We start from the raw sequence: 14,820 nt of genomic DNA, 5'->3' as shown, positions 1-14,820 counted from the left end.
TTCAAAGAAAGCCTGTATGGACTTTATTTTTTGCAGTCAACCAAGCAGACAATTTATTTTCAGGTTAATCAAAGGAGTAACAGTGCAAACACAAAATGTACGTCAGACCCTCATAACCTATGAGGAGCGTATTTATTTTTGCCATTTATGCCAAAAACAGCAACTTAAAAGACCATCTAAGGTCCCCATGGTCATTAACACTGAGAACAAAAGAGACTGTCTGATTACAAAAAGCCATTTTGCATCACTCAAATGATGAAATCTATGTTTGGAATACTTCACAGATGAACATGAATCGTGGAATACAGGAACACTAAAGGTACATCGCCCAGACCAGGAACAGATAAAGGACACAAGATCAGAGCGAGATGCAAGAGGATTCTTAACAAAAAAAAAATAAAAAATATATATATATATATATATAATGTTATATAAAAATAAATATTGAAAGAAATGAAAATATTTTTGTTGCTGCTATTGCTTTTGAAGCAACACCTATCTGTAGTAACCTTCAACAGAAAAAAAAAACATTGACAGGATACCCTAGATGAGCTCAGACAATTTGCTGGGCCTCCTGCCAATTACTTACTACAAGTCAAAAATACAACAACACAAATTTGCATCATCTTGTAGACAGTATTTTGAAAACCATTTCCCCCAATTTCTTCCTACAGCAAACGTTAACATCACAGTCAATAGTAAGGGCACTTTAGATCTGAACTGTTTAAATTCTGTGATTAAACTAGGATAGAAAATGGCAAAGAACAGAATGAACAGGGAATATAAGCCCCAAACAAATAAATGATCAAGTACAAAGAAAACCAGTGCTAAAACAGTTATTTCAATTAAACAAAACCTCGTCAAAAACGGAACAAAATACATACATAGTGCGTTTCAGAAGTATTTCCCTGAGAAAAACGACAGCAAACCTCTCCTACGCCTTACTGTAGGTTCTATAGTGTTCCTGTTTTGTGTGGATCTTCACACAAAATAATGTAAACTAGAAACATGTTTGGACCATAATGCTTTTTGCATGAAATGTAGAGATCTCACATGCTGAAGTGCTCGCTGACAGAAGGTTTCTCCACCCATGATCCAAAGCCCTTTTGAGCCAAGTATGACTTGAAGACACTCTTGGCCTCCTGATAAGGTTTTGCCATCATCTTGGCCTCCCTGTAGGACGCAGCACAAACAAGGTCATTTCTCTGTGCCTCTTTAGCCACCAAGTTGAAGCGACTCAACATGGCGGCTTTGCACAGACGGCTGGCCAGAGCCGGGCCACTCTTAAAAGGAGATTCCTCGACGGTTTTGCCCTCGAGACCATTGACCACTTCCAGGGAGACGTCTCCTTGACTCCAGTTTATGCTGAGCGCACGCTGAGCAGAGGGCCAACCAGAGGATGTGATGTTGGCGACCAGGCTGATATGAGGTCGGTGGACACAGTAGTAAATTGGCAGCTTCGTGGTAATGCCATCCACACGCTGGTTCACAGCAATCTCCATGCCCCGAGGGTTGCTGCAACCCTCATCCCCTATGAGAATGCTGCTGACATAAACTGGCTCCATGAAGTGACTAAGGAGAGACCCTTGGAAGCCCAGAACTTGCCACTGGGTGATCTTGTCTGTGGTGGACATACTAACCACCTTAGAGGAGATCTGGTCAACTGTGGAGGAGAAGACAGAGAAGACCTTCCCCTCAATGGTCACATGTAGGCTGATCTGATTGTTTACTTCCCACGCAGACATTGACAGTGGATTCAGCCGTAGGTGTGGTGGGATTTGAGCGGCTCCTTTGGGAAGCTGGTTCATGTACAGATGCAGTTTGACGTCACTCTTTAGGCTGAGCAACTTGGTCTTCTCATCTTGTTGGAAAATCGACTTCTCCTGCAGATGGCTATTTTTGCTGTAGAAGAGCAGCAGGTGCCTGTAGAGATACCTCAGTAGAGATCGACGTGCTGTTACAACTGCATGGGAATCATGCAGGATTCGCCCATTTGATGTGATGCTTTCTTTTGTGTTGTAACTGCCAGTTCCCAAGGCCACCACCTCATAGCCTGAAGATGACTGGGCTACAAATGCAGCCACCGTGCTCCCACAACCTGAAAACTCAGGGCACATGTCCAGCAATTTTGTGGTGGACTCCTTCACAGCATTTCGAATGTGCTCTTCCAAAGGATTCTTCTTCCTCTCATGGACCAACATCCCTGAATGTGCCTCTGAAGTGACAGGTTGAGGTTCTTTCACAGGTAAGGGGGGAGGCCCTGGTACTCTTCCAACACCACCATTGAGTACTCCTTGGTTTTCTAACATGGGTATGAAGTCCTGCAATGCAAGCTGAGCAGCTTTTGCCTTTGCCTCCTTCTTATTCACTCCCATACCCGTCTTGTATTCCACATCATCAATCACGGCACAGTATGCGAAATAGAGAGTTGTGACATTACCTGTGGTGACTGTTTCTTTCAAATCCAGCTGAAAGCCAAGCACCTGTGACAACTGGTGCAATGCTGATATGGGATTTGTTTGTCCTCTTTTATATCTCGCTACTAGCTCAGGAACCCCAATTTTTGGCTTAGCAGGATAGCGGTCTCGTGAAAACCCCTCAGAGGTGACATTGGTTTGGGGTACACTTGAGAGCATATTGTGTCCAGTCTGTCCATTAACATTCTTTTGAAGTACACTAGCAAAGCTTGAAGCCCTGGATAAAGGATTCGGTCCACTTCGACTCATTTCGACGAGGGTCAAGGCCGCTAGCTAGTGTGTGAAGTTTAGTTTGATGGTTTTCTATTCTACCACGTCTTGAATGACGTATATACCCACAATGCTCCACGACGCGCGAAACTTGAAGAAGATAAACAACACTACAAGCAAAGAGTTATAAGCAACTGAGAAGTAAGAACTTCAGATATGAGCAAGAAAGATGCAGCGGGTTTGTGAAACTACGGCAAATTCTTGATAATACATAGTAATTGTCCACACGTCACGTTGAATAGTTAAGGCTTGTTCAATGTAGTTTAGCAATGTTGTTAATCGGAGAAACATTAGCTAGCAACAATAGCTAAAAAAAAACGTCAACGTTAGCTTGTACATTACTGCAAGCCCTATAACAGACTAATTCAATGACACTTCACACAATATATTGTTATATGTTACCAGAGCTGTGTTTCAAGACTACTATTAAAACTGAAACCTGTGTGTGTGTGTGTGTGTGTGTGTGTGTGTGTGTGTGTGATTTTCGCAGCGGTGGCCATCATCCTCACTTACCTGAATGAGCAGAATCGACCATACAGCGCTCAAGATGTGTTTGGGAACCTACAGAAGCAGCACGGCTTTGGTAAAACGGTAAGTGGTGGTGATGGGTCAGACTCGGCAAACATAATTTTAGTAAAACTGCAGTGCAGCACATGAAGTGGTGGGGCACGTCTGGAGTTATCTAACCAAAAAAGGACGAATAAGGACAATGAATTGATTCATAAAACGGTTTGCACCATGACAGCTGTTGCTGACCCCTCGTTACAGGCTGTGGTCAAGGCAATGGAGCAACTGGCCCAGGATGGCAAGATTCGAGAGAAGACTTACGGCAAGCAGAAGATATACTTTGCCGACCAGGTGAACTCATCCGTTTTTTTTTTTTCCACAGGCTATACTTTTTTTAAATATTTTTTTCACAGGCTATACTTTTTGGTATGATTGATGGCATATTTGTTAAACATACGATCTCTATATTACATGCAATCCAGCTGGTTGTGTAATTCCAGGCCCAGTTTACAGACGTGAGTGACACTGATCTGAAGACCATGGACACACGCATCTCTGAGCTAAGCTCACAGGTGCAAGAAGTCACACAGTGCTGCAGGCAATTGGAGTCTGGTATGTGTGTTTGTTTGTTCATTCGGAATATATATATTCCTGTATTTCTATTCCCTCACAACATACTGCTGAGCTACACACACTCACACACACAGGGATGAGGAATTGTTGACTGGGCTCATGATTTCCAACCACGTAGAGCTGAGGGAGCTGAGCAGCTCCCTGACCTCCGAGGAGATGGCCTCTGAGATCCAGGAGCTGAAGCCAGAGTGTGCGTCATACCGTGAGCGCCTGCAGAAGATCAAGTGTGCAACTAATCATGTTTCACCAGAGGAGCGAGAAAAGGTCAGATTTCAGAAGACCACTCCCAATGACTACATTTATACTTCTGGCACATAAACTTAATCTACATGGTGCACCAAGTATGAGAGGGTTTAGGGAATCTCAGTTTAGAACACATAATGAAGAATACCAGTGTCTAATTCTTTTGAATGATGTGTGCAAACTCCTGCAGATTCACAAAGTCAGGAATCTCTATGTGAAGGAATGGAGGAAGAGGAAGAGGCTGGTAATGTTGTGTTTTCTCATCACTATGTTCCTACTCGCATAATATTGATTGCCTACTGTCAAGACACGTTTGGGGTTTCAGACGTGCAGCAAACATTTGAGTGATGCCGATGTGAGATGTGCTTATATTCTCCATGTTATTGTCTCTGTTAGACACAGGACATGATGGGTGCGATCTTGGAGGGTTATCCAAAGAGCAAGAAACAGTTTATGGTAAGATGGGCTCTAATCAGTCATGTGTTGTCAGTGAAATAATTTAACGCTCCGTATAAACCGTATTAACAGCCGTGGCCTACTGCTTCGGACTTGTTGCCGGTTCGAACCCCGACCAGTAGGCCACGGCTGAAGTGCAAGGCACCTAACCCCTCACTGCTCCCCGAGCGCCGCTGTTGTTGCAGGCAGCTCACTGCGCCGGGATTAGTGTGTGCTTCACCTCACTGTGTGCAGTGTGTTTCACTAATTCACGGATTGGGATAAATGCAGAGACCAAATTTCCCTCACGGGATCAAAAGAGTATATATACTTATACTTACTTAAACCAGGCAGGACTTCAAAGGGCCAGTAAAACATGTAATTATTTTATGAATTATGAATGAATCCTTCCAAGGGTACTTTGTCTCAACACTTCTTACAACCCAACACATTTACCATGCACTTCCCTCCTCCTTCTTCTACCACTCTTTGACTTGTACTTAACTTCTGCACTCTCATCCTCTGGTAATACTAATGTTATACATTGATGTTGTATTAATTGCTACCTATGGTCCCCTCTGCATTGTAGCCTGAATGTTATTCCTCATTTTCTAAGTCGCTTTGGATAAAAGTGTCTGCTAAATGAATATATTTAATGTAATAAGTGGATACTATTCACTAGTGAGCTCTCTTTGATCGGTGGTTGGCAGGTCGAACACTGACCTTGAAGGTCTCTCCTTGTCTCTTAGGAGGAGGTTGGTGTGGAAACCGATGAAGACCACAAAGTGACCATACCTGATATTTAATGAAATTGGGTCTTTGAATGTTTGTCTTCGGTGGTCACCATGGATACATGCTACCAACTGACTGCACTGTCTGTGTGAGAGGTAACGTGCAGCAGTCCTTATGTAGTGGCAAACTGGAAACTTGGCCAGTTAAAGTTTAAAGTAAGGATTAAACTTTTCCTGTTCAAGAGACCGCATGGCATCCAACAGCCGGATATGAAAAAGGAAAATGGTTGTAGAGACAGGAACAGTGAATATTGTTTATTTCCAATTACAAACTGTATTCATACAAAAATATTTCAACTGCTCTTGTCAATATCAGCATACAATTTCAAGAGGTTGTATACAAGGTTCCAACACGCACCCAATATTGATTAGTATCTATTAAATTATTTCCCTTTAACATTTTGGCATTGTATTTCTTAATATAAAAATTCCTGATTACCGTTGGTTTTTGGATTGTGCTGCAACATTCTCTACAATCTTATTTATTTTGGTTGAAATAAGTCACCATAAATGACATGATTTCATTAATGAGTGTCTCTGTGCTTCAGCAATATGAGAGTAACACATAATGGGTACACTAAAACACAGCAAAAACAAACGACAATGAACAATCTGAAACAATATTCAGGCGACTCCTTTAAAAACCACTTATACAGAAAGCGAAAAACGTGTTTCCACCATCTCTTGACATTCAGTGTGATTTTTTTTTTTTTTTTAAACAAGTACGGTTGGTTGTTTGATTACACTGAACACGTCAGACATCTGCGGCTGCATGAATAACCAACACACAAATCTTACACACAGCAAACTACAGAGAAACCGGTGGCAGCAGCATCACACACAACACTGAAGCAGTGAACACTGAACTGTGTCGAGTGACAACATAGAAACTCCACAGGGCCCCCAAACCAACCACAAGGGGGCACTAAGACCAGAGTGAAAGAGAATATGGCCATCTCCTGGACACCAAGCCCCAAAACGAAAGCCCCAACCAACTTAACACAGAGGGTGGTCTAAAGCCCTCGCATGTTTTAAAATGATGTAATTAATGCTACTTAAACAGGTTTTTGCTCAAAAGCAGAATGGCTCTGCTGATTCCAACCAGAGAAGCTGGGGAGAGTGTGGAGCAAGAACACAGCACCAGCCGGCCACCATGACCACCACAGCTATGTAGTACAGCCAATACAGGGGTGTGTATGTTGATGTGTGCGTGTGAGCACGCGTTTGTGTGTGTAAGAGGGGTGTGTTTGTGTGTGTAAGAGGGGAGTGTTGTGCATATTCCCTGCTGAGTGCCATGTCGGCATGAATGACAGACAGGGAACTGTTTCGGTGTCCACCCGCGGCCATCAGTACAGCTGAGCATTGAGCCGTCTCAGGATCTCCACCACAAACTCCCTCAGTGTCTGTCACGAGAGAGGAGAGAAGTTCCCACGGTCATAAATGCCACTGAAGACAGCAACACAAACTCAATGACCTCAATGACTTTCACAAGAGGAAAGACCAGATTGCAAGTACATAAATGCATTCATTACAGCTGCAACTCATTCTGGGACACTGACAGACTGTCACAGCCTGAACACATGAACACTTGGCCATGTTGCCTATAAGAAGTATTAATCCAGGTTTATGACATTTACACATTTTTGCAAATTTCACATCATTTGTTGAGATGGCTCAGGGGCCGTATTCACAAAGCCTTTTATCTTACCACTAGGAGTACTCCTAAATCGCACTAAAAGATTTTAGATAGAAGTTTTCTCTTAAAGTTATTCACAAGGCCTTCAGACCTACTCTTAGTAAGGAAAAATGACAACTCCTAAACTAAGAGTGAGTCTTCGTTGATATGGATGACGTCATTACTCATGCACGAGCTTGACTGAAGTGACCACCTTGATTGGCTGATTGTAACGCGGGAATGATTCCAAACACCTCCCTTACAATGATGAGTGACAGGCGAGCGGTCTGAGAATGCGTGCGCTACACAATGATGGAAGATGATGAATAACTGAATAAAAAGGCCTAGCCTAAATGAATAAAGAGTACGGCAAAACAAATAGCCTAATGAAACATACGGATTGATGCAGTATCTTTGCAACATTATTAAATTAATCTGTCACCATTCCTACGTTTGCAAAGAGGAGAACATTTTCATTTGATTCACAATGAAACATTACATTTAATTTACATGTTGACAATGAGTAGCCTAGTTTTGGTTGTTGTTGGTGGTGTTATGCCTACAATGCAAAATTGTTCCCTCGCGATTGGAAGCTCCTGTAGCCGCATAGGATTTCAAAACATCGCGATGTGAAATGCCACAAAAAGCGGTTTGTGAATAGGTCTTAGTGAGTTAGGAGTCCTCTCGACTTCTTTTAAGCTGTCCCAGACTTAGGTTCTACTTTTAGGTCTAAAATGCTTCGTGAATTACTTTTAGTGAAAAAAAATTAGAGTCCTAAAGTTAGGAGTGACACGCCCGTTATTTTTAAGAATTGCTCCTAAATTCGCCAGTTAGGAGCTACTTTTAGCCTTAAAATTCTTTCTGAATACGGCCCCAGGTACATAAACTCAGGTATAAATAGTCATTATAAAATGTGTAAATGGAACCCATATGCACAGCACTAATATGTATTTATATGTTCATCAGACACTTTGATATACAGACTAGATTTTACATCATCTTTTGTTTGTGTGTGCCCTAAATATCAAATGTGTGACCATGTTGTAAGCATCTTGCACAACCTGCTGGATTAGGTGTTCGACCATACACAGTCCTGCTCTGTGTATGTGTTAGCCTACCTGGGGCTTGCAGTGCTCCTCAATCCACCTGAAGACGCAGGCCGACAGCTCCTCGAAGCTGCTGAAGGACACTGAGGCGCTGAAACTCTGGAACAGCGAGTCCATGATGCTCTGGAACACGCTGAACTTCACCTGGTCTGACACCTGCTCGTTGCCCTGCTGTGGGTTGTTCTGATGGGCCTTCACTATGTGCTCATAGTTCCTAAATGAAAATGTTTTGTTTTTATTTGTGTCTTCCTTGTGTGACAGACAGTCATGCTGCCAATCAGAAGTGTCATACTCCTAGGCAAATACAATTAGGAACCAATGAATGGACCTTTCCGGTCTGTCAATCATAATAATATAAAAACCATCAAATTGTCCAATTTCCCTGAAGCTCCTCCTTTTGTTCCACAAACAAATGGTGGCTCTGGTGATGTATCAGTCACAAGTGGGCATGTTCTAAATGCATCATGGTGAATATTGAACTAAAAACTTTCAAAAATGATATCGCAAATGAAATTGCAATATCGCAATTCTATGGACCCTTTCAAGAGAGTTCCATTATCAGCATCATAGTTGGCCCCACAAGACTTCCTTTTTAACATTCCATATGTTATCTTAATGCAGAGGAAGTAGATTGGGGCCCAAATAGAACGTTCAAGCATTGTTTTTGTTTACCTTGTTGAAAGGGTCAAAATCTTCCCCAAATGGCCCACCCCTCTCTGATCCATCTGTTGCCCTTCCCTAGCCTCACTATTCCTCTTACCCCACCCCACCTGCCCCTTTCCTGAACTCACGTTTTCATAATCTTCAGGGCCATCACTTCCTTCCTCAGTGTGGACACTTCATCCTCCTGCTTCTTCTTTTCTTTATGCAGGAACTGAATGTAGTCTATGGCTGCAGAAAACCAAACAACACAACACATGCAGCATTGATGGCACTCAAATGCTGAGGTAGGCACAGACAAGCACCTCAAGCACCTTCATGCTTGAAGCAGTACTGTGAATAGTAAAAGGCCATTAGAAACATAAGAATTTAAATAGACTGCAATGGCTTGCATATGCTTGTGTCTTTATGAGTGAGATTTCATGAAGAGTTTGGCGTGACTCACTCTTCTGCAGCACGGTAACTTTGCTGATCTTCTGTGTGGCCATGGCAAACTCCGACTGCTGCTGGCAGGTGGGCACTATGGCCTGCAGATCATCATACCCTTTCTGACACACACACAGAAAGTCAGTTGTGCTCATACAGACTGATGGCAGATTTTTTTCTTTCTTTTCTTTTCTTTCTGATGTTTACTTTTCACCTAAAACAAACCCCAAGCCTAATTGCTCTCTCAATCAGTAGGGCGCTTAGGCGTACCGTACAACTTTTCAAAGAAACAAGCTCATACCAGCAATACTTTAACCAAAATGATTTTTTAAAACATGGGCAAATTTGAAAAATCTTGGCTCTAAAAATACCTTTTGGCGAGGATCACATCAGCCAGCAGCAAACGTAACGCAACGCTCAGACCATAATAAGTTTTATCTCGTTCCTAAGCAACAAAAATGGGTTGTCAATTGAATACGCTCACGTTACGCTCTGAAAGTTGAACCAAGTTCAATGCTCAGCTTGTTCAACGCCAGCGTTGCCACCGTTCAGCTGCCGAACCATAGAGAACAATAGGAAACCTGCCGCTTGCCGCTGGCTAATATGATCCCCCGTCTTAAAGCTCTGACTTTGCATCCAAATCTGTTTTGACTTATCCAAATGAGTCATGATTTGATCACCATCAATGAGTATAGACCTACTGCCAATCACACTTATGGTTTAATTGCGCATAATTTTTCAGGTTGTAATAAGATTTTCAAAATTACACCACTTCTAACCTGATGCAACTGTAATCATGAATGTGATCAATGATCAACTGAAGAACAACTTAAGTGTATTTTACAACCCGATCTGACTGCAACTTTGATAAATGATTGGCCACGCAGCAGGACCTGTATACTGTGTCTTATCCAACCCCTGGCCTAGTTTCTCTTCTTTTGTTCCGCCCACTCTCCCTACCCTCTAAAGCACAGTCCTAGGATCTATCATTCTCACATTGTGACCCATTTCTCTTCCCTAAACAGTGTTTCTGTCGCTCACACACCCTTATGGCATCCCTCCGTTTCTGTTCAGCCTGCGTGTGGGCTTGTCTCCGTCTCACTTTGTAAGAGTCCTTGTAGGACGTCTCATGTCTGTAGTCACTGTCTTCATCGTCTAGCAGGAAAACAAGGACATTCAGGCAGTCAGTTAATGTAATTAATGTAACTGAAAGACCATCTCATCAAATTATTATAGGATCAATACTAGAACATTACTTACCGATAAACCATACCAGTGATAATTAAACAATTATAATATTTCACAGTTCTATATTCAAATTAAACAAATGGTAGCAGTAAAAATGAAAACTAAACATCACAATCACTGAAAGTACGTATCGTCTGCATTTCAGCACATTTCTTTGCAGTTTACTTCTGAAGTCTCACCTGTGTTGGGCACAGACGAGGCGCTTGTGGAGCCAATGCTGTTGGCCCTGGAAACCCCTGCCCCTTTCCGCGCGCAGTCTGCCAGGAAGCCTGTTGGTAGAACACATCAGTCAGAAGAGCTCAGTCAAGTTAGAACATACGTACTTATGATTCCAATCACTAACTTTCAGCACATCAAATACACCTGCCTACAATGATGATGATGATGATGATAAAGTCCAATAGGCTGAAATAATGTGTTGAGGTTTCTCCACTTGACCCATACTGATAAAAGTACTTTTCTTCACTTCCCTTCAGCATCAGTAAATGATCTTCACAGATATGTATTATTGTTATTGTTTTTATTTTATTATTGTTATTGTTCTTTAGGTCTGTTTTTTGTCTGAAAGGCATATCTTCAGCATTTATTTTCTATTGTCATCAGTGTACTCACTGTGCTCAAAGCCGCCGTCACTGAAGGTGCTGTCAGTCTGGTTGGACATGGCGAGTGAAGGTGTCGATGGAAGAAAAGAGAAGAACCAGCTTAAAAAGTGGGTTGAGCACAATGGGCTGAATAACAAAAGCTGGCATCTCTCTCTCGCTCTCTGTGCGTGTGCGTGAGAGAGCGAGATCATACAAATAACACATCACCGTCACCGTTACCCCCCCCCCCCCCCCCCCCCCCCGCGCTTAAAAGGAAGTCTAATGTTAATAGATGTCACTGAGGCCATAATATTAACGTTACCCAAAGTACAAAACATTTCGTTTGTTTATAGGGACGTAGTTAATCATCGAGAATGTGAACAATAACTGACGAGACCACAGCAAGCAAATGTGAACCTATGTTGTTATCTGAAGCCACCTTATTTAGCTGACTAACTCAATTAACAGCTAATGTTAGCTACCAAATGTTTAACAACAAGAAAGCTGCTGACAGATAATAACGTTAACTTACTGTCAACTGTCTGTCTTGCTCTATGTAATTTATAAATGGTCCGTGCATACTGTTAAAGTATCAGAGCATTACACTTTCACAACATCGTGTACGCAGCTACCACAACAACGTATTTATAACAGAAAGCTCGAATCTGAAGCTGCTCTTTAAATGCCAGTGATTTTTGGTAGCTAGATATATGCTAGAAGCTAGCTAGCTACCGAAATTAGCTAACAAGTTATCAGCTATCAGCTAATGTTAGCTAGCTGTCTACGCTAACGTAACATAAATGAATAACATCAATGCCGTTATCAGCCTCCAAGAAACATCGGTGTACCACTTCTGCAACAGTATACCATTACCTCTTTTTGGCACTTTTGAAGCGACAAAGTTTTTCCAAATTAATAGAACTTTCACTTACTTTGCTCCAGGGATCTTCAGGCGACGCGCTTGGTTCCGTCATATTGTTGCACTTAAAGGCATCACGGGATGCTATGTTGACAGCCACTAAAGGAGAAACGATGCCCTCTGCTGACGAGTCTCGGATCTTCAGTCCGTACCAACTTCCGTACCAACTGGGCCAGATAGGAAAACCACTGTTTTGTTTGTGCGACACACAAAATACGATTTGGCTAAAATTACTCCTTGGCTAACCCAGACGAACCTGTTTGCAAATTTGTATGTGGACCTAAAGAGCAAATTAACATTTGCTAACAGATTCATCTGGGTTCACTCAAGCTAGTGGTTAATCGAGAAACATGTGTCAGGGCCGCCACTCTTCAGATCAACTTGGAGTGAGCTCAAGGAGCGCTCAAGGGAGGCCTGCAAGACCTGAACAATTAGTGCGTCCATGGAAATTATCCTAGGCTACCCTCTCGAGGTACCTTCTCATTCACCACAGTCCTTTAAACAGTGGCCTACCATAAACTGGCGGGAATTGTGGAGACATGTGTCTCCACTGACATTGTGTCATTCCTTCTATCAAATCAGATGTTGTTGCTGCATCATATGATTTTGTCATGAATGGGTTCCAAAACCAAGGCCTGTAAAATATTTCTAAAATCCTTTGTCTTCACATTTCTTTCCCTTCATATGTATTTAGTATTACAACCTGAAAAAATATCTGGGAAGCAACGTATTGGCTTTCGTATTTTGAAAATTATTATTCATAGCCAGCCCAAACTTTGTAGGGCAGACTGAACCGTTTAAGGTTTAAATGGCATACTTGTTGATTTTCTATACAGCCCCTGATTGAGAAAAAGTAATTGGGGGTTTTATAAACTTGTTTTGAATACGCCCATGATATCCAAGTGACTAATCGTATGCTTCATTACAATCTAGCTATGTAAAAATAAACGTAGACATCCTGCATGAGATCATAATAATGCTTTATCCAAACAAAGTAGCAAAACAACCAGGTGAGTTAGTCAAACAAACAAATTAGTTTGCTAGGACATTTGGGGAAAATACCACTCTCAACTGGATTACAGCAGAGATGCGAAGGAAGTCGTAAGCAGTGTTGGGTAGTAGGCTAATGGACTACATGTAATCTGGATTACGTAATCACATTACAAAAATCAAGTAACTATAATCAACCCAGATTACTATAAAAAATGTGTAATCAGATTAGAGTTACATTGTTGGGGATTACCGGTAGGCTACTTTATTTTATCATGCAAACAATGCAACTTTTTTATGATAGCCTAACTAATGTTTTAATTAGTCCTCTAGATGTCACTGTCGTCCAATTGCCTGTATAGTTTCTTGATCAAAAGTCCAGACCCACTCTCAATCTCAATTGAGATTTGAGACGTGGTCTGGTGTTAACCAGGCTAAACTAAGCCACACATGCCATTTTAGTCCTAAATAACCAAAAAATGCATTCACACCGTTTTGTCTATCTTCATGTGCATTTTTTGTGAAGACCTTGTTATGGAGAAGCATTATATTTGCAGACAAAATATTGATGCCATGTGGGTATAATGTCTCTCAATATCACTTATTTCATACTTTGTACCAAATCTAGGGCCTTGATATAAAATCAGTGGGCATGCAGTTCAAACCTCCAATGCTCCAGTACTGAGAACATGATACAAACAAAGGAGAGCACAATCTCTATGAATATGGAGTAGATGTTTAGGTCAGAAGGGCTGATCCTCCTAGACGGTCGTTAATCACGAGGACCCCGCCTGGCAGCTGGCCAAATGTTAGCAGCCATGCTCGACAATGGGAAATTGTGAAAGCCCCCCATTCCTTCACACCTAGTATCTACCATGTATCGACAGACAAAGAGTCACATCACTAGAAGTAAGCAGATGTGTTTTCAAAGTCCTCCATTCTAAACCTAGAACAACAGAATTTATAGACAAGAGATACAAATGGGTACAAAATCATGAATGAACGTAAAAAATACACAATAAAAAATAACACCTGAAAAAAAAATCTGATGGCCTTAATCCAAATTATGTGATAGTCAGAATAAGCATAGGCCTAATTGACTGATTGATTGAATTGATTGAATTAAGACATATGGTTGATATTCTATCAACAACGCATGTAAACAACATAATCACAATCTTGTCTCATTCTGAATAAGGTCAATAGTCGTAATATTAATGTCCATGTAAACATAGTCACTGAAGAGCAGAGTCTGTCTTTTGTTTCCAAGTTAGGTGTCAGGACTTTTCTCGGTTTCCCCTCCTTCTCCAGTCGAGGTGTTGCTGATCCAGCCTCAGATATTAAGATAAGATAGATTACCTGATTCCACACAGGGAAGCTATAGGCAGGCTTGGGTAGTAACTGATTACAAGTAATAGGATTATGTAATCAGATTACAAAAACCAAGTCACTATAATCAGACCAGATTACATTAAAAAAATGAAATCAGATTATAGTTACATTTTCAAAGATTACTTGAATACATTTTGATTATGCCTTTCAATATATAACATAGCTTTATATCATGCAGTCAATATACAGTGTAGTTAATAGTTGGAAAATTAAAATAGACCCAATTTGGAGTGAATGGACATCGAATGTAGATGACACAATGCCATTATTTTACCTATCAGGTAGGCCATTTTGCACCTCCTGCCTCAGCACCTGCATCACAGACTCACAAACACACATAGTGTCAAGGTTCTTGGGCCTTTTTTATATACATTTTTGACTCTATCAATTTGTCTGAAACACACAAAAAGGGCCATGCTCCTACCCGTGAGAATAACATTACATAATGCAATATATGACATTGGGAA

General features: G+C 41.4%; 3 protein-coding genes across 4 annotated transcripts; 1 reads left to right on the top strand and 2 right to left on the bottom strand.

The window, feature by feature from the left end:
• adad1 (adenosine deaminase domain containing 1 (testis-specific)) lies at window positions 1-2,800 on the bottom strand. The gene has a single exon (XM_042087468.1). It carries the CDS (start codon window positions 2,724-2,726, stop codon window positions 1,050-1,052), a length of 1,677 nt encoding a protein of 558 aa, XP_041943402.1. The 5' UTR covers window positions 2,727-2,800; the 3' UTR covers window positions 1-1,049.
• Window positions 2,788-5,991, top strand: LOC121706042 (PSMC3 interacting protein). Its single transcript, XM_042087488.1, has 8 exons — window positions 2,788-2,925; window positions 3,238-3,338; window positions 3,516-3,605; window positions 3,755-3,866; window positions 4,006-4,151; window positions 4,321-4,374; window positions 4,527-4,586; window positions 5,315-5,991. The coding sequence occupies exons 1-8, from the start codon at window positions 2,904-2,906 to the stop codon at window positions 5,369-5,371; spliced, it is 642 nt and encodes a 213-aa protein (XP_041943422.1). The 5' UTR covers window positions 2,788-2,903; the 3' UTR covers window positions 5,372-5,991.
• Window positions 5,597-12,106, bottom strand: mlx (MAX dimerization protein MLX). Of its 2 annotated transcripts, none has more exons than XM_042087484.1 (8): window positions 11,985-12,106; window positions 11,084-11,120; window positions 10,651-10,740; window positions 10,269-10,378; window positions 9,243-9,345; window positions 8,929-9,028; window positions 8,150-8,351; window positions 5,597-6,759 (listed from the first exon to the last, which is right to left on the bottom strand). In XM_042087484.1, exons 1-8 carry the CDS (start codon window positions 12,024-12,026, stop codon window positions 6,703-6,705), a joined length of 741 nt encoding a protein of 246 aa, XP_041943418.1. In that variant the 5' UTR covers window positions 12,027-12,106; the 3' UTR covers window positions 5,597-6,702. The 2 variants fall into 2 exon arrangements, with proteins under 2 accessions (XP_041943418.1, XP_041943417.1); XM_042087483.1 differs by lacking the exon at window positions 11,985-12,106 and adding an exon at window positions 11,585-11,748.
• Between the last annotated feature and the right edge of the window lie 2,714 nt (window positions 12,107-14,820).

This window comes from Alosa sapidissima, chromosome 3 (genome assembly GCF_018492685.1).
Source record: "Alosa sapidissima isolate fAloSap1 chromosome 3, fAloSap1.pri, whole genome shotgun sequence".
Classification (NCBI taxonomy): Eukaryota; Metazoa; Chordata; class Actinopteri; order Clupeiformes; family Clupeidae; genus Alosa; species Alosa sapidissima.
The sequence above is the reverse complement of the archived record's forward strand: the minus strand, read 5'-3'. Positions and strand labels throughout refer to the sequence as shown.

Excerpts from the sequence above, each read along its gene's own strand:
- adad1 (XM_042087468.1), bottom strand. The coding sequence starts at position 2,726 with ATGAGTCGAAGTGGACCGAATCCTTTATCCAGGGCTTCAAGCTTTGCT.
- LOC121706042 (XM_042087488.1), top strand. The coding sequence starts at position 2,904 with ATGAGCAAGAAAGATGCAGCGG. Across the intron at positions 3,339-3,515 it reads AGCACGGCTTTGGTAAAACG|GCTGTGGTCAAGGCAATGGA; the intron begins GTAAGTGGTGGT and ends CCCTCGTTACAG. Across the intron at positions 4,152-4,320 it reads CACCAGAGGAGCGAGAAAAG|ATTCACAAAGTCAGGAATCT; the intron begins GTCAGATTTCAG and ends AAACTCCTGCAG.
- mlx (XM_042087483.1), bottom strand. The coding sequence starts at position 11,632 with ATGCACGGACCATTTATAAATTACATAGAGCAAGACAGACAGTTGACA. Across the intron at positions 10,379-10,650 it reads CTCGTCTGTGCCCAACACAG|ACGATGAAGACAGTGACTAC; the intron begins GTGAGACTTCAG and ends TTTTCCTGCTAG. Across the intron at positions 8,352-8,928 it reads GCCCTGAAGATTATGAAAAC|GAACTATGAGCACATAGTGA; the intron begins GTGAGTTCAGGA and ends ATTTTCATTTAG.